The following is a 25,361-nucleotide window of genomic DNA, read 5'->3' as shown; positions in this document are numbered from 1 at the left end:
ATGCCACGCCAGGCCAGGCCATGCCACGCCAGGCCAGGCCATGCCACGCCAGGCCAGGCCATGCCACGCCAGGCCAGGCCAGGCCACGCCACGCCACGCCAGGCCAGGCCAGGCCAGGCCATGCCACGCCAGGCCAGGCCATGCCACGCCAGGCCAGGCCATGCCACGCCAGGCCAGGCCAGGCCAGGCCACGCCAGGCCAGGCCAGGCCAGGCCAGGCCCATGCCATGCCAGGCCACGCCATGCCACGCCATGCCAGGGCAGGCCAGGCCAGGCCAGGCCATGCCATGCCACGCCAGGCCACGCCATGCCATGCCAGGCCACGCCATGCCATGCCATGCCACGCCACGCCAGGCCAGGCCAGGCCACGCCATGCAGCTTGTTTCTGTTCCCCCCGCTGCATCTGTGCTGAGATCTTGCTGGAGGCAGATGCACTTCATTTGAGCCACACACTGACGACAGCCGAACGACTGGGTCAATATTGATCCACTCAGCGGCGTGGAGCTGCTGGTGTGATTTGCTGCAGGATGTTTGACTTTATTTGCTGTGATGCAACTTGAAGTCTGGTTTTGTGTTTGTTTGTTTGTTTGTTTGTTTGTTTGTTTTTTTCTGGGGATGCATTTCAACTCAGACAGGCACGTGAGCTGTTTAAGGTGGATTCAGAGAAATATTTAGGGACTATTTCCCAAGTGGAAGGTTTAAAGTCAAGTATGAAGCAGTGTGGCTTTGCTACAACTGATATGTTGTTATATGTATATTTTGTTTTTATTTATTTTCTTTTTCTTGCTGCAGCTTGGCTCTGTGATGGTCTGGCAGCCTGTCCAGGGTGTCTCCCCACCCGCCGCCCAGTGACTGCTGGGATAGGCCCCAGCATCCCCCATGACCCCCGAGAGCATGTCTGGATAATGGATGGATGGATGGATGGATGGATGCTGCAGCTCATCGTTCAGCTGGATGCATCAAGTCGTCACCATGACAACGGCGTGTTGCAAAGATTAGACATCGATTAGCAAAGCGGTGTTGTTTACAAAAAAAAATTTATTCATACAAATCTTACAACACTTCCATCACATTGAGAAACGTAAAAGCCCCCCCATACGAGGAGTCCCGTGTGTATAACGATGTCACTTTTACTAAGGTTCACTTTTAAAACACATTGTTTTCAGATAGGTAAGAGATCACACATTGAAGTAAGGCGTTTGGCGCTTTCAGAAATATCAACAACAGGCGTTTGCTCAAATCTGTATAACAACTCTTGTCATATTCAGAAACCTTTTTTTTTCTTCTTTTTTTTACAAACCTAGATGCACATTACCGCAGGTCATGGGGGAGAGGGTATTTCTCTGATTCATAAGTTACTGACCAATATCAAACAAGCAACATGTCGTAGTCAACACTGATAAAACACTTCAACTCTCACAGACACTGAACGCACACAGACGCACACGCAAACACACTTGCCTGCTCCATTAACATATGAATTCTAGTCATTATTTTTTTTTTTTACTTAATAAATCGTTGGTCATGCTTTAACAGAAAAGCCTAATTCTACGACTCTCGGGGCAGACTAAGCGGACTAAAAGGAAGTTTCAGTGTAAGCTAATGGACTGCAGCATTGTAGGGCCACTAAAATTGCCATCTGTCACTTGTGGCGATTTCTTTTTTTTTCATGTCGAAGCAAGGCACCAAACACCAAAAGCTGTCCCCCCCCCCCCCCTCCGCACGTGCGCATTCGGTCACTCTTTTCACAGCAACACAGACACGTCCCAACCCAGACACACACGAACACCGGTGCACTTGCAGACACAATCACGCGCGCGCACACACACACACACACACACACACAAAGGCTGCAGGAGGAAGCCAAATTGAGGAGAGATTGTGTTGATACTTCCCGTAGGGAGCGCGGGCCCCAGATTGGGCTGCAGGGGTGCATAACGCGGAGTTTGCATAACACTGAATAAATACATGAGATATTTCCATCATAAAAGTCAATCGCAGGTTCCCTCTGATGTGGGGGGGGGGGCGGGCTATGAATTGCATGCATCTCCGTCCTTGCGGAAGAGGGTTAGCTAACGTGGCCTTCCCCCCCAACCGCGGCGCCTCGCTCACACAGTGCGCTGCAGCCAGGTAGTGATGAAGTGTGGGGGAATTCGACGTCTTAATGCGGCTCTCACATCAGATCCCCCCCCTCCCTCCCCCCTGACCATGATCTCACTCCGCCTGGTGAGGCGAGGCGACAGATCTCACCCCCACCACCCTTTTCTTTTCTGTATCCAGGTGTGACAACCCCTCTCTCCCAGGCTTGCAGCTGCTGCAGCCCCTCTCTTATGTAACAGGCTCACGCACTCACCCATTCACTCCTCCGTCCGTCTCGGTCTCTCCCACTCACCCCCCCTCTCTCTCTCTCTCGCCTTCTTTATCTCTCTGTCTCTGTCTCCCTTCCCACTTGTCTCTCTCCTCATTTCGTGTGACTGCCTCGGCTACTCCTCCTCTCTGCATCACACCCTCACGCCCTCCATAGACACCTCACACAAATCGGCGTTTGTCTTAAGAAAGGAAAGAAAAAACGCACGGCACTGTCAAATCAACGCGTTAGCATAGGGATCTATAAGCAACATAATCTTTATAAATGCTACTAGAACAAAGGCAATCAGCTGGGGGGGGGGCGTCCAGCCCCCCTCCCAGAGCAGGGAAAAACGAGAGAAAAAAAATCAACAAGTCAGTGCAGTACCAGTCTCCACCACCTCCAGCCCTCCCTCTTTTTTTTTTTCTTCTTGGCCACATCTCCAATGGATGCGAGGGGCGGCGGTGCTGAACCAGGCTGAACACAGAACCAGCCCCCCACATAAGCACAATCCAGACAGCACACCCGCATGCAGGTTCGCAGCAAAGCACTGTAAAGCACCGGTAAATATGACGCGATATGTAAATATCCCCCCTCAGCCGTAGGGGCCCCACTTCTCAAAAGACCCGAGACCGCTAGGACCGCAGTAACGCTACCCTTCACGTAGACGTCTCTTGTCAAGACCACTTCCTGTCCTACGCGTCGTGGGTCAATTCTGTCGGCAGTGCTGCCCGTAACATACCCAAAATGATCGATTCTGTTGATTGAACACACAGAACGTTGAGGCGAATGTGCACACTGTACTGTATACGGTGCACTGTCTCCAGTATATCGAAACACAACACACACACATGAAACATCCTCTGCGCAGGCCTAGCTAGCACACCCCTACCGGAAATGAGACTCCAGGCCAGTGAGCAAGCAGTGTTTGCCGCATGCTGTCAACAGCAATCTGGGGCTCCTCCTTTATCAATGAGGCTGCTACAGTCGGCCAAGGCGGCGATGCCTTTGCAAAGCCTGCAGCAGGAGTTCTCCCCTAACGGAGGAACGATTTTTTTATTTTTCTTTAACCGCCCGCCTCGCGAATGACCATCAGAGTCAATCAGTCATCCATCAAAATGAAGAGGCTTACGCGCAACAAAAGCCGCCAGAATTCCCCCACAGGGGCCCGGACGCTACCGGCTCCCCATTGAGGGAGGGAGGAGCGGGGGTGGACAGGGGGCAACACCTATCGTTCAGCCGAAACCGGAAATGCCTCACAGAGCATGCGCACTGTTGCTATAGGGGCCTGTCTGGGGGGGGGGGCACAAACAACACTAAAAAAATAGAACGTTGGTTACAAAAATAAGTATAACATTCAATACTTTGATTGTCTTTTTAAATTCTATTTATTTTCTGCATATGTAGATGACCTTAAAGATTTCAAGCGCATAATGTTGAAGGTGTACAATTATCTTTTTTTTATCTTTTTTTTTTTTGCGTGTGTGTGTTTTCAACATGTTGACACGAAAATAAAATATTGGTCCACAAAGTATAACTGTGCGGTATCAAGTGCTTGTTTTTTTTTGTTGTTGTTTTTTTTGTACAAAAAGAAAAACGATATTATTATTAAAATATTCATTTTAATGGCTTTACTTCATACATAAATACATGTTTAAAGAACACAGGCGCAATCCACTGTTTGGTCAGTTATAGTAATCTGAATGACTTCGAGTTGACGACTGGATACATATATATATATACACAGGAGGGCAGTTTTGGGGCGCACGGACAACGCTACAAATAGGCAAGTCGACGTCCTTTGTTCCTAACTCTCTGTCTGTACCTTCTTCCCAGGACCGCTGCCAGGTACTTCTTGACGGCCATCTGCTTCCGGTAGCGGCTGTAGCTGTCGGTGAAGATGCCGTCTGAGTGCCTTTTGGACAAGGGCTCCGTCTCGTCCTCCATGCTGCTATCCTCGCTGCGGAACAAGAAGACAAGCTGCATGTGAAGACGCGGGGCTCACCCTTCAACAGATTAACTAATGCACCGCTGCAGCACCTTTATTAACTGGCCTGACGCTGGTGTCAGCCAGGTGACATGGGGGTGACATGGGGGGGGGGGGTGCAGCGGACCTCGGGAGCCGTCTGCAACCTTTAACACTGTAACCCCCCCCACACCCCTCCCTTACAAATGACTTTTCTTTTTTCTTTTTTTTCGTTTGATAAACGCGCCAAGTAAGGACACCGAACAGAGATTTCAGCCTTTCAGGCAAACGTTTATAAATTATTCATTCGCGAGCCATTGCGTATTCCGACGCGTAGCCTGCATCTCGGTGTACCATGAGCGCCGAGGAAACAAAATCCATATATGGATATTCAGTCCACAGTTTCGTCTTTTCAGGTTTCTTTTTTCTTTTCCTTTTCGTTTTTTTTCTCGTTTTGTACGTGGTCTAAGGAAACTGGCCCTCTTTGTTTAAAAAGATGGATGTAGCGATGAGCGCAGCGCCACGCCACAACAAGGAGGACAGCGGAGCATGGATCATGACGCGCACGCGCACGTGCCACACACACACAACGGCACGAGACTATGATGAAACAACCTGAACTCTTTGGCGACGGAGAAAGCAACAAAAAAAGAAGCATAAACAACAGCAACAACAACAACAACGACGACGACAAAAATAACAACAACGAAAGAAGATGACGGCAGGTAAACGCTTATAAGAAATGCCCTTACCCTACACGTATTGCCATCAGAGAATGCAGATATTGCCTCGCTGTTAACTGACCCAGGATCTCCCTCAAGGCTCTATCTAATTCTTCATCTGCATGCCTCTCTGCTCTGAGATGATAAAACGCGAAACACAGACATCGTCAGTGACCAAAGCGCAGACAAAATGATAGAGGGGGGGGGAGAAAAAGTAGCCTAAAATGTGCCCCGCCCCCCCCACCCCTTATCAATTAAATCAGAGCCTCTCCGGGTGATACATACAGGTGATCACCTGGCTTGTCTGTTGACCTTCACCTATGTAATGATGGGTGCATCAACATTTTTACGCTACTGAGAATGAATCTTAACATTGAACAGATAACACGAGAAAGTCTGGGAAAACAAAGCAAGCAAAAACATTATCGCAGCGGCAAAAAAACACACGCACACACAAAAAAAACCAACCCAAAAGAGTCCTGAAAATGGGAGTCGCCGCCCCTCGCGGGGCTGGGAGAGGGTGATGGAGCTTTATTCTTTACCTCTTCCCTGGCGGGAAGTACAGCGGGTACAGGTCGTCATCTAACGACGCTGGGCTCCGGATGCCTATCTGATCACTGTCAAAGCCCATGTCGGATAAGGAATTGCCGTCCTCGTCGAAGGCGTCGTTTTCAAGTCTGCAAATGGGAAAATATGCCACGGTAATTTGATCACATTAAATCGTGGAACCGTTGATAAAATCTTGGGGTGGTGGGGGAGAGGGAAGGGGGGGGGGGCTGGACCTGCCTCACAAACTGAAACTATGAAGACGTCGAATCGAAGGAAGAACAATTTCCTGCGAAGTGTGTCGGTGGAGGGTTAAATGAATGGCAGGAGACACGGGGGGTCGACAGGGAGACGTGTATCGAAACAGGACTATCGAATACCGTTTCCATCGCTATGGGTGTTTTACACACTTTCGGAAAATAAATTGTTAAACCCGACAGACTGCGGGTACAGCCTGAAATATGTCATAGCTACGATTCTCTAAATTACTATATATATATATATATATATATATATATTTTTTTTTTTAACAATTTATGTAGATAGGAAAATCTGTCCAACCCTGTTATGGTGTTACCAAGCCAGGCTGCTGCCTCGTTCATAATTTAGAAGTCAAGCGGACTGTTAAAACGCTCGAGCAGGCCTTCAGCCAACACCGGATCAAAAAGGAGCCGTGAGAATTACAAGAGAAAATTAGAGTCAGTAGAAACCACGCCTAAATTATGGATACGGCTTTTCACGGGGGAAGAAGAAGAGGCAGAAGAAGAAGAAAAAAACAGAAGACATCTCATAAGGAGAGCGTTGCTATTCGTTTTGCCGCGCCTCTCCTCGGTGACGCCATCCCACCGTCACCCCAACCACTATATCCATTGCACTTACCGAGCTGCCGTTGTTAATCAGGGGAGTTCTGTACAGTCCCGCCGGACAGACAGGCAGCCAGGCAGACAGACAGACAGACAGACAGCCAGCCAGCCAGCCAGCCAGCCAGCCAGCCTGCCAGCCGCTACACAACCCCCATACTGTCGTTTTTATACACAACACAGAGGCGTTTGTGAAGGCGGAAGACGCGCCGCCATAATTTCACGTTTCCAGTTCGCGGTGTTAAGAATTCCCAGCACGAGCGTTGTTGGCGCCACGACGCGCGCGCATTTTAAACGAAAAGGTGTCCAAAAAAAATCGGAATCAGTGTGCGACTCCGCGTGTCCTGGCAGAGCGGGGTTCTGAATTAAGCTAACCGGAAGTTCGTTCTTTATTCAAAACGGATCGAATTACCGTTATTTTAAAGACGAATCGGGGGAGGGGAAGAGGGGGGGGCGGACCGTTCACCTACCTGATTTTAGGGTAACTTAGTCCGATAGGTGTGCAGTAGACGCTGTAGTGCATTATGATTCCGTAGACGAGCAAGACCAAAGTCGCTTTACTCGATCTGGCCATGCTGTAAGGAGAAAGAGAGGAGAAAGCAGCGTTACACAGGGTGCATGCACCGCTCCCCACAGGGCACGCTCACCTGCCTCGTTTGCAACAGCAAACTAAATAATTCGATCGGATGGAAGCAATCAGATTAACGTGTCGCGTCTATTAGCTTGAGAAATCGTATTACTCTCTTTTTTTTAATTCATTCCATGCCGCGGAAGAGAGAAAAAAAGTAAAGTTTGAAAGTGGCATATGAATACGACGCCGAATCCATTTCCTCTCTGGACGCAGCGGCAAAGTCAAAAGCGAGCAAAGCACATCTCCGCGGAAGGAAAGGGAAAAGGAAATAATAATAAAGAATTCCCATCTTGCGAGATCTCCATCGCAAGATCTCTCCGAGTTAAAATATTCTTTTTTTTTCTTTTTTCCCCGATCAAAAAAGGTGCCTGCTTTGAAAGACGGGAGATGTAGCCACATACCTATAGCGGAGGAGGAAGAGAGAGGAGTGCTGTATGGGCTGTGATCCGGGCGCGGCTGTGGTGGTGGTGGTGGTGATGGCGTGTGTGTGTGTGTGTTGTGTGTGTGTGTGTGTGTGTGTGTGGTGTGTGTGAGAGAGAGAGAGAGAGAGAGGAGAGAGAGAGAGGAGATAGAGATCGCTATCTTTCTCACGGCACCTCTTTCCTGGCTGAAGCGCCTCCGCCGTTTCCTTGCGTCCCCCGTCAGTACAGCCTGCCGTACTTCTATACACAAATATGTGACTAAGCCAGTCAGTCGCTCGGTCAAACAAAAACTCGGCGGAGAAGTACGCTGTCGTTTGTCCACATATCTGTGTCCTAAACTTTTTGTCCTGAGCTCTGAATGCCTTGGATTTTTATCCATCGTGGAGCCTTGCCTCCTTTTTTTCTTTTTTTTTTCTTCTTCAGTAAGTCACATAAGGATGCTATAGACGTCATCAAACCTCCCTCCCGGAATATAATAGTACAGTTCCTTCCTCATCGATGCATCAGTGAGACTCGCCCCCCCTCCTCCCCCCCACCTATCCACACCCACCTAGGATGGAAGTTTACTTCAAAACTCTGATTTTTTTTCCTCTTTCAGAAAGTTGGTGAACGCATGCAACCGTGAACTTTGCGCGAGACGTCCGCTCAGAGCATTATTTTTGTCTTTCCTCCCCTCCCTCCCTTCACCGCGACCACGACATGTCCTAACGCGTCATCAATAACTCCAATTAGGCTTTTATGACTATGGCTGAGCTGGGAAATGATAATGTGTGTGAGAGATGATGGCTGTGGTTTCCCTGTCTGGGTGCACTATGCGGAGTAATGATGACGGGGGTCCCTGTTTCCGCTGCCGGAGCTGAGGGCCCTGCTGGGGAATGCGGGGAGCTGTCCGGTGCTGAAATGGATAAGCTCAGACCGCGGCTCTCTGAATCATGCCACTTTTGAAAAAAATATTTCCAGTTGTTGCTTAATGGATATTAGGGTTTCGATTTCTGGCCATCCCTAACATTATAAGTTGATTGCTCAAAAAAAGAAAAAAGAGAAAAGAGAAATCGAGACATGTGGGCCTAACCTGATTTGAGCACGGCCAGTGACGCATGATGCGGGCTCTGAGCAACCCAGCGCGGCTGCATCCTGCTAATTTCAACAGTTTCCCCACCATGTTCTCAAAGTGCCCGTATCGTTTTTATAAAGCAAACCGATTAACAGAAACGAAATTGCGATGAATGACAATTTGCTTGGTGGCACTCTTGACTAATTGTGCGGAGAGTCGTGGACCTGTGAAGCCCACCTCGTCCCCAGCCATGTTGGCAGATTCGTTAGGGGGGCGCAGCCCACTTTTGATAGGTTTTCATCAATACCTTGACCAAAGGTTCCGCCAGCCGCCTGGTGTCGGCCTGCGACCCGCTAACAGCGGCGATGCGGTCGGACCCGGAGCCCCGGGCCACGCGGCCAACTGAGAAATTCGACTGGACAGATTCACGTCAGTGTTTATCTTTTTTTTTTAAATGTATTTGTTTTCGTTTTTTTCGTTTTTTTGTTTTTCTTTTTCGTTCTCACTCTGACGCAAAATGACGAAGATGAAGCCACAGCGGGGGTGGGTAGAGAGAGAGCGAGAGAGCGAGAGAGGGGGAGAGAGAGAGAGGGGGGGGGCTCTTCAACTTTTGCGTTAGGACGTGATTCCATTGAAGTCCGTCCATCGGTTGAACAGACGTGTTTAAACTGCAGCGGATCATCGGGCGTGAGCCGGTGTGGACGTTCCCGAGGCTGAGCAGATGGCGCCATCTAGCGGACAAAAGCAAAGCACGCAAAATCTGGTTAGGTTTATTTGTAATCCTTTTTTTTGTTATTGTTGGGTTTTTTCGTTTTATCATTACGCAGAAATCAGACGGTATCCAAATCCCAAAACTCAACCGCAGCTTTCTCACAGGCCTACATCCAAAATGGCACGTAGACTATGACACGATCATTCGCGCACCTCCTAAAAACGCATTAAATGCAGTACACGAATATCACCTCGACACAGTGACACAGCCATCCCATAGATCCACGAGGCCGTGTCCCGGATCCATCCGGGACAGCAGGATTACATACAGCCTGTCACCAATTTGCGCCCAAAATATATCCCCTCGAGCCATTTTTCCATCTTCCTTATGAGATTATGTTGCCGGATGACTTTCAATCAAACGCTTATTTTCGAAATGTCAGGTTATTTACTAGACGTGCTGAGGAATGGGGGCTGTCTAGACAAAGAAAAGGGACCCAGCCGACAAGGCTGGGTAGTGTTTCTCTGAAATGAGTGACGTTGAAAGAGGGTTTACTGCCTGTAATTACACAACTTCCCTCTTTATATGTCCAGCATACAAGCCGGGCTGGCCATCACAGCTCCCAGATAGGCCCTCTGGATATCCGGCTGCAGTTGGGGCTGGATAGGAGCTGGCATGGGAGTCAAGTGTTGCTCCGTATTGCAGAGCTCTGCTGGGCTATTTCAGTGCCTCGTGGAGTCTGTAATCGTGCAATGCTCATCCCTCCGAACATGCGTGTTATTTGGAGCACATACATTTAGTCAGTAGGGGGTCAGCGGAAAACTTTTGTTTTCTTAATGGCATGCCCACGATGCCACCTCTGGGTTTCGTGAGTTGGTTTCCTGCCATCTTGTTGAATGAATGAAAGCCACTTTATTTGACATTGTATTCTTACAAGGAATTTATCTTCTGCATTCAACCCATCCTGTTGTATAGGAGCAGTGGGCAAGCTGCGGCGCCCGGGGACCAACTCCAGTTTTTCTCTCCATTGCCTTGCTCAGGGGCACAGGCAGAGGAGTATTAACTCTAACATGCGTGTCTTTTTGATGGTGGGGGGGGGGGCGGAGCACCCGGAGGAAACCCACGCAGACACGGGGAGAACGTGCGCTTCTGGGGTCCTTTTTTTATTTTTTTGCATCCGACCTAGGACACTTCCAGGGGAGGCAAAATGGACAAACTCAAATACAGATATGCAGATATCGTTTAAAGACTTGTTAAAATCTACTGATGAGGTTTCAAAACTGGTACTTTGGTCAAAATATGTCTCGTCCTATTTTCGGTTTAAGGTTATTATTATTATTATTATTATTATTATTATTATTATTATTATTATCATTATTATCATTATGATGTCCGTGATTGGCTGTCTAATAGCGTCGTCCTGCGGCTGGTTGACTAAATCGCCCCCGTCTTCGCTTGACCCGGGCCAAGCCTAGGGGGCGCCATAGTACCGCAAATCGCCTTTTCCCAAACTCTAGGTTCAAAGGTTGGCCGAAACCGGGATAAATGTGGATATCCGCGTGTTTATTATCCTCGCAACGTGTCCCGCACCATTTCATCCGCCGGTGTGAAGGCGTGGACGGCAAGGACGGCTCGTTCGGCTGTGCTGTGAGTTTTGGTCGCCGTCGGCCATGTTGGAAGCGGGGGGGACCTTCGGATAAGGGACGATTCCTCCTTTGGCCTCGTCGGCTCCTCCGCCAGCCAAGCCTGCCTATTGTTAGCGGCGGCGCGCGCGCGAGCCCCGCCGGCTGCCGAGTCCGCCGTTTTCAAGACTAGACCCCCTTTCTGTACCGTCTTCGCCGTGTGTTCTGGTCGGTGCCGGGCGGTCTGTCATCCGGTCGCCAACTCGCCACTGAGGGGAATTAAGGATCTGAATTGATGAGCGGTGTGTTTGTGAAGTAGTTTTTGCCCCGTGCGGGATCGATATGGGACAGAGCCGGGACTGAGTCCACGTTACAGAGACTCAGCGCCGTCGGCCGCTTCCACTCGGATTGTACCAACGAATATAAGGTGGACGGAGGACCAGAGGACGCATGTAGCCCAACTGAACCCCAGCAAAAGCTCGCTTTAAAGGTAAGAAATACAGCAGCAGCAAAGGACAAGATGTTTCTCCTCCTCATGTTGGGGAAGCGGAACGCGGCAAGGCCTTATCCTCCTCTGGCAGAGCACGTTAGATAAAGTTGGGACGGGAATCAAAAGGACGCTTTATTTTTAGCACGTTGTACGAAGCGATAATCTCATTAAGTTTATGCACAGGCTGCGATTGGAGACGACGATCGGAACCTTTCCCTACATGTGGCCGGGCACGCTTTAAAACCTTCCTGGGTGGCGTTTTTTTTTTCCTCCATTTAAAAAGTTGAACCGAGCACACCTCTCTGTCGGTATCTCCCCCACGCGTGCGTAAGAACCCCGTGGTAAAGGAGGCCTCCGTCGGAGCGGGCTTCTAGTTTTGCCGTCGGTAGCCCTGATCTAACGTGAAAAGCAGGTCTAACGAAAGGATCGTTACACTGTTAACCGCAGCTTCCAACTACAGAGAAACTCCTGTTCTCGTCATGCACGTCTGTCTAACCAACCACCGACACGGTCGTGTGTGCAGGGCAGTAGAGCTGATATGCATCGTGTCTGTCTGCACATGCTTGTTATGTATGTATGTATGTACGTACGTATGTGTGTGTGTGTGTGTGTGTGTGTGTATATATATAGAGAGAGAGAGAGAGAGAGAGAGAGAGAGAGAGAGAGATAGAAAGAGAGAGAGTATGAATGTTTGTTCTAGTGCCAGGATAATCCTTCTGTAACTTCATCTCCAGTCAGCTGGACAGTTATGTTGTGTCCTTTTTAAAACATACACAGGCACACACACACACACACACACACACACACACACACACACACAAAGACACACACAGCTGGATTGAAGAAGACTGTTGGCAGCAGAGTGAGGAGCATTAACAGGTGGTCTTGGCAGAGCAACAGGGAGCGATGGTCACAGCCAGAAGGATGAAGGATCCGCAATACACTCCTTAAGTGTCCTCACCGTGCCATACTGTGTCATTAAAACATAATTCTTTTTCTTCTTTTTTTTCCTCTGTTCACCTTTTTGCAGCTGTTCCAGTGAGTCAGTATACCCTCGGGGTCATTCAAAAGCCTTGCACTCCAGCGAAAACCGTTTTACCAAAGGCTATAGGATCTTTAATGGTTTGCGTCGTAACAGCAAAATCACAGTGCTCATGTGCAAGGAGCAGGAGAGGGAAGCTTGGATATCAGATAGAGATTCAGCATTTGCTAAATCTCCCTACTGTGTGGCAAGTGGCAACCTCCTTTATTGCTGGTTTGTCGAACTATTGAGAACAAGGAACGCTCTTCTTTTGCTAGGTTGAAGATGGCTCCTTCTCTTTCCCAGCCTTTGACAGGCACAGCAGGTGGCCTCAATGGCATGAATGGATTCGGAAGGAAGTTCCCCTCCCCTCCCCTGCCCCCCTCTACTTACTGTTATTGGCAGTCATGGCCGGCTGCCCTGATGATGAGGCCGTAGTGTGTGCCAGGGCAATTACAGAGTTACACTGGAGTAATGCAGGCAGCCGTCGATACCATTTCATCTCTCCCTCCTGGCATCCAACATTTACTAAAACCAACCTGTCATCATAGCTTCAAACGCTTATCTGCTTCGGATGCACCCTTTTTAATTTTAATTTTGTTTGCAGCCTGGTTGCTGAGTCTATAGTTTGCTGCTCTTAGTCTAAACGGTGTCGAAAACCTAAGCACATGGAATGATAAATTTAAAAGTCGACTATTTCCTTGTTTTTATGTATTGAAAAACTGACTGACTGTTCCGGTTGACAGCTACAGTTTGTTTGTTTGTGGCTCTGCTTATTTTTTAACTTCTAGCAGCTCCTTGATACCATTAGATTTATTTTAATTGATTTTATGGTTTGCTTATCGTCACCCTCTTAAAATAATGGCCTAAGTCATATTTTCAAGTTTTTCAAAAAACAGAATAAACTGACAAATTTTGTTTGTTTGTTTATTCTGTTTTTTGAAAAATTTGAAAATATGACGTAAGCCATTATTTTAAAGAAGGTGACGTTATACTATTTTATGGATTTTTACCTGATCATCAATTGTTGCACTGACACCCCGCACTCTTTGTTAGAACCGTGTGGAGCTAACGGCTAACTTCTGCTTTCTTTTCTGTGAACTTCGATCACCGGTTTAATATTACTATGCCCTGCGAGGACTGCCTAGAAGCATAAATTGCATTACTAACCTCAAGGATGATATCCGACGGCTCTCGGGTGAACTGCGAAAAAACGATTCATTTATCCAATTTTATTGACACCGCAGCCACATAGTCCAAAACGATCTCATTTATGAACTCAGCCATCTCCAATACCATCCTCTGCGACCCATCATCTCGTTGTTGGCCCTCCTCCTGTTAAGCTCCCAGCTCACAGGCTACCTGGTGGGAGGTGGTAGTCAGACATGGCAAGACAGAAAGACCCGGAGCTGCCTCACCTCCACCCATACACCTCTCACGTCGTTTTACCATTCTATCGGCTGATGCTACGGTTCACCCGTTGATGCCCCTGTGACCGATGCTGTTCCCTTGGCCGATGTCACTCCTTCCCATATTGACTGCTCCAGCTGGGACTACTGCTGCAACGGCTGCCCCAGCTGCTGCAGTGGCCGACTCATCTCCCGCTGCCACCACAGTTCCTCCTGCATGGGTTCCCCTACACCAGTGTTTCCCAACCCAGTCCTCAAGGAACCCCTATCCTGCAGATTTTCTTTGCAACCCTGAGTAGGTACCTGTTTGTAGATATTCAACCAATCAGCAAGGAATTGTGTCAAATTTTGCACACCTTGCATAATTGAGTGCTGTGAGATGATTGGTTGAGTAAGTACAAGCAGGGCTACCTATGCAGGGTTACAGTGAAAATCTGCAGGATAGGGGTTCCTTGAGGACTGGGTTGGGAAACGCTGCCCTACACCATCCTCCCCAGCATTCAGCAGGTTGGTCACTCCCAGTCCCAATGCCGCTTCCTCAGGCAAACAACATTCATCCCCTCCCAAGACTGTCCCTGACAGCTCTGTCAATAAGTCACCCACTCCTGTCTTCACCCCTACTACTTTGATTGTTGGGGACTCCATAGTCTGAAACATCTGTTTTGTAAATGCAGTCATGCGCTCCTTTCCTTGAACTACTACCCCTGACATCCTAGTGCAGTGGTCACCAACCCTGCCTCTGGAGAGCTACTAACCTGCCGGTTTTCACTCCAGCCCTAATTACCATACCTGATTCTACTGATTACCTACTTACCAAGACCTTGATTATTGAATCAGACGTGTTAAATTAGGGTTAGAGTGAAAACCAGCAGTACGGTAGCTCTCCAGGAGCAGGGTTGGCGACCACTATACTAGAGACAGTCTCAGGACACCTGGATTCATTTTCGACAATTACGTAAGTAATAGTCCACATCGGCTTCATTGACACTGCCCGTCAGCAGTCCGAGCTGACAAAAGCTCATTTTCATCCATCTTTTTAATCTCCTCTACAGTTGTGGAAAAACCGCTTTTATTTTTGACCCAATTCCCACACTGGGTCACGGTGTGGGGCGTTTTAGCAGAATTCCTAACCTTCATACCTGGCTCCAGTCCATGAGTATAGCACAACATTGGTTTGTTCACAACTTTGACTTGTTCTGGGAGTGCTTCTCTCAGTATAGAAGAGATGGTCTTCATCTGAACATGATAGGTAGTCACATGCGTGCTGCTAATTTGTTGCATGCTGTTCTGTCCTCCACACTTGTTTGACTATTTACATCACACACGTGCCCTCCTGAACCCACTTCTTCCCCTTTGCCCACAATGACTGCCGCATCCTTCACTCACACCCGCTCCCATTTGTAGTATGGCCACACTGCTGTTCGACCTCTTCCCATTCCTGAAAACAGACATCATTACCGTCACCATAACCATAACAAACAAGACGTGAATAAGTGCAATCTCCATCCACCTCCTTAGTCCTCACAACCTATCACAAAGCAACATCTTCTGAAACTGGTTTTGCTCAGCACTCTTCTCCCAATAACAAAAGCCTCATTCTGAATGAATTTATAACTGACAGTAACCTAGATTTCCTCTGCCTCACTGAAACCTGGCATAAACCCCTGGACTATTTCTCAGTAAACCAGACCACACCCACATGATACACATACATTGATAAACCTCATCTTGAGGGGTGGGGAGTTGGTGTTCCTGCTGTTTACAGGAAGGACATTAAAACAACCACCATTTCTATTCCTACCACTCATTCTTTTGAACACCTTGCCTACAAGCTCTGGTCCCACTCCCCTGGTCACTGCCGTTACCAATCCCCCCCCCCCAAGCTAAACCCCTCCTTTCTCTCTGACTTCTCTGATTTTCTGACCCAGCCATGCACCATCTCACCTTCTGTTTTCCTCCTGGGTGAATTTAATATTCACGTTAATGACACTGACAGTAAATCTGCCATAGAATTCCTGGAACTGGTACAAATCAACTTCCCCACTGACAGCCGTGGTCGCATCCTGGACTTGGTCTGCTCCACTGGTCGCACGATACAGCAACTCTCCAGCCTTAATCTCAATATCTCTGACCACCTGGCAATCACCATAGATATTGACATCCCTATACCGATCCCAAAAGTCAAACACATAATATCCTTCAGAAATCTCAAATCTATCTCCCCCTCAGCCCTTTCTGGCTCTCTTGCCAGTAAAATGTCTGCTTCCCCTCCCCCGATGTCTGGTAATCCCTCCGATCTTGTCAATTATTATAATGACACTGTCCTTCTCTTTTGATCAGCTGGCCCCCATTAAAACCAAAATAGTTTCGTTCACACACTGATCTCCCTGGTATCCTCCTGAACTCCCATCAAATGAAATTAAGCGCCAACTCAAAAGACTTCCAAGAAAACAGGTTTAACAGTGCATCTCCAAGCCTATACAGACTACCTTCAACAATACAAAGATGCTCTCATCACAATCCGGTCCACCTACTTACTCACACCTCATACACTCTGGCTCCACCAGCCCCAAGGCTCTCTTATCCACAATAAACAAACTTCTCAAGCCCAGTGACAATGCCTCTATTCCTTCGCAGTTAACAAGTTAATTTTCCAAACTAAAATTGACACCGTCTACAGCAACCTGACCATCTCCCCCGCCCTCTCTACCTTCCCACCCATCTTGCCCCCTTTACCACCCAGCCTATTTAAAAGTTTTCCCCTGTGTCCCAAATGGAGCTGTCCAAATTTACGGTAGGAATGAGAAGCTCTACTTGTCTTATGGATCCCATCCCATCCAATCTTTTTAAGAACTGTGTCCCAGGTATCTCCTTACTCATCATCAAAATCATTAACTCTTCCTTCAGCTCCGGTTCAGTCCTTCATACACTTAAACTGGCTGCTGTCACCCCCATCCTCAAAAAACCTGGACTCAACCCTGATATCATGAGTAATTTCCAGCCCATCTCCAATGTCCCCTTTCTGTCAAAAATACTGAAACGTGTTGTCACCTCCCAACTCAAAGCTCACCTCATCTCCAATGACCTGTTCAAACCATTTCAGTCTGGTTTTCGCTCACAGCACTGCACAGAAACAGCCCTCCTTAACATCACCAACAACCTCCTCCTCTCCTCAGACTCTGTCCATTGCATGCCCCCGAGCTCACTGCAGCTTTCAACACCATCAACCACACTGTTCTTCTCTCCTGCCTTGAATCCTGCCTCAACAGCAACGGTACTGCCCTGTTCTGGCTAAAATCATATCTCACAAACAGACAACAGTTCATCAGCATCAACAACTGCACCTCCTTCACTGCTCCTCTGTCCCAAGGCATCCCCCAGATTTCGGTGCTTGGTCCTTTCCTGTTCATCCTTTACATACTCTCCCCCTTGGTAACGTCATATGTCGTCACGGTCTTCACTTTCACTGCTACGCTGATGATGTCCCGCTCTACATCTCCACTAAATCCATTACCACTCAAACTCACTGCACTTTGACCAACTGCCTCACTCAAATGAAATCATGGATGCAAGCCAACTTCCTCAAACTAAATTGTGCTAAATCTCATGATTGATCCCAAATCCCTTACCAAAACCACTCACAACTTCTGCCTCACCGTCAATAATTCAACCCTGTCGCCTTCCCCACACATCTGTAACCTCGGAATCATTTTCGACAGCAACCTCTCCTTTGAACACCATGTCAATCAAATCACCAGAACTGCATGAACTTCCACTTAAAAAAACATTGGCTCTTCTCTGCCCATCACCCTCCTTCTTTGCTGCCTAAAGATTGATCCATGCCTGCATCACATCCACAATTGACTACTGCAACAGGAGTCTTTATGGCTCATAATCCAAAATCCTAAATGAACTCCCAGTACATCCAGAACTCTGCAGCTGGCCTGCTCATCCACTCCTGCTCACGTGACCACATCACCCCTGTCCTCCAGAACCTCCCATGGTTCTTTGTCCCACAATGGATCCAATTCAATGTAATTTTTCTCACTCACAAAGTCCTCCATAACCAGACCCCGTCCTACCTCACTGACCTGCTCCACTACCATACTCCTTCCCACAGCCTTCGCTCCTGTGATGCCAACCTCCTGCTTCCACCACACAGGACCATGCATCGGACCTGGGGCGACAGAGCCTTCTCCATAGCTGCCCCCTCCCTCTGGAAGTCTCTCCCCAAACACATCAGAAACTGCGCCAATCTGTTGATGTTCAAATCATTCATCAAAACTCACTTTTTCAGAATAGCTTTTACTGTGTCATTAATTTTATGTGTTGTTTTTGGTGTGTTGCTTTTATGTTCATTTTAACTTCGGTAAAGCATCTTTGAGTACCCTGAAAATGCTCTATAAATAAAATTCATTATTGTTGTTTATTACTATTGAAAGTACGTGAAATCACACTGTCTCACATTCTGCTCCTCAGCGGTTGTGAACATTGTGCAATGCCGTGAACTCAAAGGGTGCCTGTCTGCTACCATGACAGTCCAGAGTTACAAATTGATCTCATTGACCAGAAGGTAAATAGAGGTTAAGAGTTATGTCATGGTTGTGCTTGCCTTAGTGCATCACAAAATCTTTTTATGGCTGCCAAAGCCAACCCTTTCACTTACCTTAGCCGACCCAAAAGACTGAGCCGTTATGGATAGTAGCTATTTGAGGATTTCTTCAATGAAAATAACCCCTTGTCATTACTCAGCCATCAGTCAGCATGAAAGTTTTGCTAGAGCTAATCTGTTGGGTGAAAAGGGAAGCATAGGCCCTCATGAGTAGTCCACTATTCTCCTCTTCTTGAGTCTGATGTAAACAGGGTTTACCCAGTGAACAGTACAGAGGTGGGACTTTTTTTCCTGCTTTCTTTGCTCCCTGAATTTTGTCTCCGCGCCAGCGGGCTGTTAACGCATCTCTCTTCCAGTCCCTCCACCATTGTGTCATGAGGCCCAGTGGGAAGCGGGAGTCCGTATCCTCTTAATCTGACAGGCTATTGCTGGCAGTCTGGTCCAGAGCCTCACATGTCCGTGAATGGGCCCTAGCTCCAACATTTGTTTGAACACCACCTGCTTTGTGTGTGGCTTTGTACGGTATACCAGGGAGTAAAGTTACTCAGAAATATGCCTGTGGGTATGTTCATCTCCCAGCACATTCAACTCAGACTATAGATGTATTTTTTTTCAAAGCTGCAGTTATGAGAAAAGCATCGCATTGTCCAATACAGTTAAGTACTGAAAGTAGAAATTGTTTCTCCCGATTGTTCATTTGATTATTTCCCTCGGTGTTTGGTGGAAGAAAGCAGAGCAGATATTAAATCAAGTCAAGTCAATTTTATTTGTATATCACAAATTACAAATTTGCCTCAAGGGGCTTTACAGCAATACAACATCCTGTCCTTAGACCCTCGCATCGGATAAGGAACAACTCCCTAAAACATACCCTTTAAATATTAGGGGAACATAACGTTTTTTTTCTTTTTCTATTTTAATGTAGACCTAGGTATATCATTGTTTTATGCAGACTGTATTGGAGTCTGATTATGCATTGTTTTGTTAGTGGCAACATATGTTGTTTCATCAACCATTGAAACTTACCACTTAAAAGAGCTTTTAACTTTAAGCAAAAAGAAGTTGATCTAAATCAATACACAGGTTCTGATTCAGCTGATGAGTGTGTTCTTATCTTAACTATGTCAGCCTTATAACCATCAAGGGGCACTTCACTCGTGTGTGTGTGTGTGTGTGTGTGTGTGTGCATGTAAACAAATTATCTGATCATTAAACCAATAAAGGCATTGTCCTTTACAGTACCTTTTTAAAAACAGTCACGTGAAGGGTTTCACCGGGTTATCATCAGGGTGAGGTTGAAATTGGGCTAAAACATAACCCGAATACAGCATCTAGATTTTTCCATCTTTTGATTAACACATGTGTGTATATATATATATGTATATGACAGTCTGTGTGATTTTTAGTTGTTTTTTTTTTAACTGTGGATGTAAACGCTCCGCAGATGCAGTCAACCAAATATTGCTTTGAACACTACAAACACAGCAAGATGCTTTGTTTTTAGGGAAACTTGAGAGAGAGAAAAAAAACAGCTATTGACCAGCTGGGTCGCAAAGTAAACACAGAGTTGTAATCCGTTACGCTCAGTGTCAACGACCAGCATATGGCGCACACAGCTGAGCACTATACCGATGCTCCATTTGCCATGTTTTGCTGTCCGCATCTACATGCATGGAGCCAGCTAGCTGGTTGAATGTGCTCAGTGTTTTCTATAATACAGCTTCATTTTGGAAGCCAGCCCCCCCCCCCCCCAATGATGAGGGACCCCATAATCTGTCGGTAATTTGATTTGCCGTGAAGTCGATTGAGTTGTCGTTTGTTCTGGTGTAATGTGGTAGTAATTATGATACTCGTTGCTGGCAGCATGGTCGTCCTCATTTCTCAGTTTATCACCTCTGTGGAAGAATACTCCTCCCTGATTAGATAGCTCGAGAATATCAGAAAGAAACTCCCGCGTGTGAGGGGTTGACTTTTTGGTCTTACTTAATTTATTACATACATATCTTTACTGTTGTATTTCTTCACAGTACGAACGACTAACGTTGCATGAATGTTTAACGTATTGTAGTGAATTCGGGGGGCAACCACAAGAACTGCCGCAGCCGGGACGCGAACCCGTATCTCCCGCACCACGGTAGACATCGCTAACCGCTCGACTGAAGGGTCTGACCCGTTAGCCAAGGGCTAGCGAGCCTATTCATACATTACCGTTACATTACCCCCCCCTCCTTCGGGAAGTGCATCCGATGGAGGGGACCGCCACATCCGGGGTGCGAACTCATATCTCCTGCACCCCGGGCGACAACGTTAACCAGTCGACTGAAGGGTCCGACCCATTAGCCAACGGCCAGCGTGTCTACTTATCCATGCAAGTTACAGTATTTCAAATGAGCGAAACCCCCCACCCCCCACCCCCTGGTTGTTCCTTTTCTGTGCAACATTTCTTGGACTACGAATTATGGTCTGCCGGCCAAACTTCATGAAATGCAATAATTTCCCCCCATATATAGCATTAGCAATATTTACATGGACCCCAGTATTCCACTAATAATCAGAATAAAAGCCCAATCAAAATAAAAATGCCTCGTGTAACCACCTCAATCGGAAGAGACTGATCCAATCAGGAGGAATTTTCGATCGGGTTGAGAGGGCTGGTGTGTGTAAACCTTTTGATAATCCGTTCAGTAGGAAAATATTAGCGCCTTATAACCATGTAAACGCTTTATCCAGTCGTTTCTCTCTGGTTGGACTGAATATATTCCTTCTGTGCATGTTTGCCCTACATGGAGATAACATGAGGTGCCGTGACTGAGTTTCCGAGAGGGACAGAAGCATGGCGGTAGCAATGCAAACTGGTCTGTGACTGATGCAGCTTTTTTTGTTGGAGACTTTTTAAAAGATTTAAGGATGGTTGAATGCCTCCATGGTCGAAAGGCTCTAAACAACGAGCTGTTCCAACAGGTATTTGAAAAGATGAATGCAAATATTGATCCCAGGACACAATGGGGGTCCATCTTGAATATTGTATTAACTTCTTCTGTTATATTTCTGACAGATTAGACGCTTCACAGCAGGCGGAACCACTTTGCACACGTCAGAAAAGTTGTATTCTGATTAAATGCTTTGGGGCATGTAAATGTACATCTTATCGGATCACTTTATGCAGCGTCCGTGTGAAGAGTTAACTTGGAATGTGATCATAACGATTTCAATGGGGTTGAAGAAATATTGCCCATCTAACTGTAGCTGATGACCTTCTCTTTTATTTCCGGCCTTTATTGGATAGCAACAGTGTAGAGTCAGACAGGAAATGTGAGGGAGAGAGAGAGGGGGGGGGGGGTTTGACATGCAACTGTCGCCGGTTCGATTCCAGCCGGTGACCTTTAAGAGGGGTATGACATGCATCAAAGGTCACCGGCTGGAGTCGAACCGGCGACAGTTGCGACCATGTGGCCATATGCTGTAACCATTGGGCTACAGAGGCGCTCCCTAATAACTGATTATTTTTTTGACCATATATACAAGTGTGATTTATTTGGTGTGATGGAGGATGCTGTCTGGTAGCAGCACTATGCTGGGTTGCAGTCTATATGATTTGAATATAGAGCTTTGTGTGCGGTTGTTAACCAAGCTTCCTGTGCACCCTCGTTAGTGTTTGGGAGGGTTTGTTGTAACATGTGTGTGGGACCCAGAGGGTCAGGGAGCTGTGGGCATTATGTGCTAGGTGGGGGTATAGCGCGAGTTACTGCTTTCACTCTGCACATTTTTCCATAACAAAAGATAGCTGGGACACACAAAAGACGTATCTAAAATCTTGTGTCTGCAGAAATAAAAAGAGTGTGTGTGGGGGGGGGGGCTCATTTCCTGAAAGGGAACTTTTCTTTAGTCGTCTCTAAAGCTGGAGCATTTTATTTAAAGTTATTCCCTCTTTAGTGGTATTCCTTATACTATAGACTGATTTAACACAACTCAGGACCAGTTTAAAAGATTTTGTTTTGCCATTCTGGCCAATCCCGACAATTGGGGTGGAAGTGGGTCAAATATAAATCAATGTAGTTGTGACCATGGGAAAGAGCCTGGAGGGTTTGGGGCCAGCTGCATAGGCGTTGACAAAATGTCAGTCCCAAGTCTTGAAAAACTTCTGCTTTTGTTTGCTCTTCAGTTTTCTTTTGACATCCGTCTAGAGGCAAGGCACAATTTTTGTGTAGCATTGGGTGGGTGGGCGGGGGAGGAATAGTTTTTGCCTTTTTATCAATAGCAGCCTTTCTTCATTTTGAATAAATCATTATGTTAATGACATAAACTCAGGCAGTTTGGGGAATTCGCTCCAAAACGGCGGTTTGCGATGATCCAATTTGATGTGCCGCCGCTGTGGGGCTGCTCGGCCTTGTGATCCCGCTCATGGATATTTTATGAAGGAATCCTCAAGGAATGTGACGCTTTGAGGAATGGTGCTTTCCCTCAGAGAAGAATTTGGTTGCTCTGTAGACGTTCATTATATAGAATCCAGTGTGATCAGCGGTAAACAATTTGGGAGATAACAAACTCCTCACATACCTGCATACCCAATACAGGGACAGTGGTGTTATGTGAACAGAACAGACATTAAGGCGTAGATAAAGGTTTTTGGACAACTTTATGTAGAAGGAGCATGTGTTTACTGCATTGTTTCTGTACTGATGTGCAAATGAGTGACCCAGCAATGGCTAAATCATCCTTTGTGTTCGTACCTTAAGAAAGCCACGTCTTTATGCATGCTCAATAATCCAGGTAAGGAACTCACAGAAACTTGAATCGGTTCATCTGGGCACAACGTTTATTGACAGAAACGTTTCGTCACTCATCTAAGGGACCTCTCCAGTCTCAGCTGACTGCAGGTACCCCCACCCTTATAAACAATACAGCAGCATCACGCCCGAAAAAAACGATTGGTTTCGTGTGCAAAATGCTGCGACCATTAACTAGAGTTACAGTGGCCATGTGTAAATATCTGAATAGTACACAATAGTGAATAGATGTTTCTCTTCTCAATAAATGTTGTGTTCAGTTGAACGGATTCAACTTTCTGGGGCCTTTTACATAACATTTTACATCTTCATCATAGCAGCCGAATTTGGTAGAGTAAAGCAGGTAGCGGTGGATTTGAAGAAAGATCGACATTGTAATGGCAAACAACAGAGACTATAGAAGATACTTATTTTTAGCTATTGATAATGTAGTGTCAGCTGTGTGTTGAGCAGTGAGAACGCCTGCTGACCAGTGGCGACTGTTATATGATGCAGTAATCAGTGTCACCATAAGGGGTTGTCATTATTGTTTAATTTACTATCTACAGGATGTTTTTTTTTTTTTTTTTTTTTTTGCATGGGCGCAAGTCCATGAATACTGGGATGGGATCCAGTGCTTTACCTGTGCCCCCATCCATAGTGGTTGTGTCAGGAAGGGCATCCGACGTACAATTTTGCCAAATCAGTATGCGGATTGACAAGACCAAACCGGATCAGTCAAGGCTCCGTACCGGATTGGTCAAGGCCCGGCTTAACAACGGCCGCCATTGGTGCTGTGCCCTCACATGGTACTGATGGAAACTGTAAAATCCACTGTGGCGACCCCTGAATAACAGGGAACAAGCCGGAAGAAAAAGAAGAAGGATTTTAGCTTTTGACCCCCCCCCCCCCCCCAAATATGACTAGGTGATAGAGGAAATCAGATATCATAATATTTCTGACTGAATACCTTATGATGATATTATGGGGATGACGGTGCTTTCACAAGAAAATGTTGAGAAATGATCATTAATAATGTGGATATGACCAAGTAAGTAGAGGTTTGTTTTTGTTTTTTTTGTTCAATTAATTTTGATAAACTGGTCTAATAAGTTCAACAAATTGTATCACTTGATGCAGCCTTTTTAACTAGGGAATGACAACATTTAAATTATATTACGTTATTGTAATAACCCATATCCTAGACAATTTCTCCTCTCATAACACAATATCAGTATATTGCCCAGCTCTGCCCCATGATGAGTCTTGATAAGAGTGAAATGAAAAGGCTCTGATCAGATTGATGCTCATCTCTTTTTCACCCAGTATAGGAACGGTGACTATGTTACCAGCTTTGGCTTCATCTCGAGCGAAATTCTCCCAACAGCCTTCGATGATAATTGCTTCGTTCATTTGCTCGATGAGACAGAATCTCCCTGCTTACCTTCGTTGCCATCAACCTTCTAGTGTCATTTGGATTAGCTTGTCAGCCAGGCCAGGCTTATTTGCCCCCTGATCTCCCAAAACTGATACCCGTTCACCATGATGACTTGCCCTCCTTCTAAGTCAGCCCTTAATTAGCTTTAGCATTAGCTTCGGTGTCAGTACTAAGAGGTTCCTCGGCCTGATCGGGAGCAGCGTTGATGTTTGGAACCGTGATGTGCTTGGGGTTCGGTCCTGATGTTCGTCACATCTGTTCACATGTTGGATGTGTCCATACGAGTTACGAGTGTGATGCTAACTGAGTTAAGTTTATTCTGTAGTGAAAAAGTAATGTGGAGGCGATGGGATCATGTATCTGGGTCAAAGAATCATAGATTTTGTCATTGCGGTTTATCTGCCTAGAAACCAGAGAAATTGAGTTTTCTGGAGTATTGGGAGGACTTGGAAGTGTATGTAATCACGTTGCTGTTTTTTGTTTGTTTGTTTTAGTAAGTATATTTTTGAAATAAGTTATCTGATGCCATCCAGATTGTCATGATGTGGCAGATCCAAACCTCCATGCAATTTGGAATTGATGCTTATCATTTTTGCTTAATACAAGTAACACTACCAGTACTACCACTAATAATGATATTATTATTATTATCATAATAACATCACCATAGTCATCATTGTTGTATCATGTTTCAAACCAGTCACTTTTAAGATGAATACATAAAAGTAAGAAAAAATAGTGGAT

At 46.5% G+C, this 25,361-nt stretch overlaps 2 protein-coding genes across 4 annotated transcripts in view; one reads left to right on the top strand and one right to left on the bottom strand.

The window, feature by feature from the left end:
• Nucleotides 1-4,122: 4,122 nt before the first annotated feature.
• On the bottom strand, nt 4,123-7,014 carry adcyap1b (adenylate cyclase activating polypeptide 1b). Of its 2 annotated transcripts, XM_056293279.1 has the most exons (4): nt 6,911-7,014; nt 5,577-5,711; nt 5,065-5,169; nt 4,123-4,306 (listed from the first exon to the last, which is right to left on the bottom strand). In XM_056293279.1, the coding sequence occupies exons 1-4, from the start codon at nt 7,012-7,014 to the stop codon at nt 4,123-4,125; spliced, it is 528 nt and encodes a 175-aa protein (XP_056149254.1). The 2 variants fall into 2 exon arrangements, with proteins under 2 accessions (XP_056149254.1, XP_056149255.1); XM_056293280.1 differs by lacking the exon at nt 5,065-5,169.
• Nucleotides 7,015-10,783: 3,769 nt separating this feature from the next.
• The window catches only part of yes1 (YES proto-oncogene 1, Src family tyrosine kinase), a 49,988-nt gene continuing 35,410 nt past the window's right edge, over nt 10,784-25,361 (top strand). For both annotated transcript variants that reach the window (XM_056293501.1, XM_056293500.1), the window contains exon 1: nt 10,784-11,371. The gene's annotated coding sequence lies outside the window, so the exon portion shown is untranslated. The remainder of the gene's footprint in view (nt 11,372-25,361) is intronic.

The sequence above is a fragment of the Lampris incognitus genome, chromosome 14, assembly GCF_029633865.1.
Source record: "Lampris incognitus isolate fLamInc1 chromosome 14, fLamInc1.hap2, whole genome shotgun sequence".
Taxonomy (NCBI): Eukaryota; Metazoa; Chordata; class Actinopteri; order Lampriformes; family Lampridae; genus Lampris; species Lampris incognitus.
The sequence above is the reverse complement of the archived record's forward strand: the minus strand, read 5'-3'. Positions and strand labels throughout refer to the sequence as shown.

What these genes read in the sequence shown, in the direction of transcription:
- adcyap1b (XM_056293279.1), bottom strand. Translation starts at nt 7,014, where the DNA reads ATGGCCAGATCGAGTAAAGCGACTTTGGTCTTGCTCGTCTACGGAATC. An exon ending in CTAAGTTACCCTAAAATCAG is followed by an intron (nt 5,712 to 6,910) that starts GTAGGTGAACGG and finishes TCCCATTTGCAG; the next exon opens with ACTTGAAAACGACGCCTTCG. An exon ending in CTGATGGCAATACGTGTAGG is followed by an intron (nt 4,307 to 5,064) that starts GTAAGGGCATTT and finishes CTTGTTCCGCAG; the next exon opens with CGAGGATAGCAGCATGGAGG.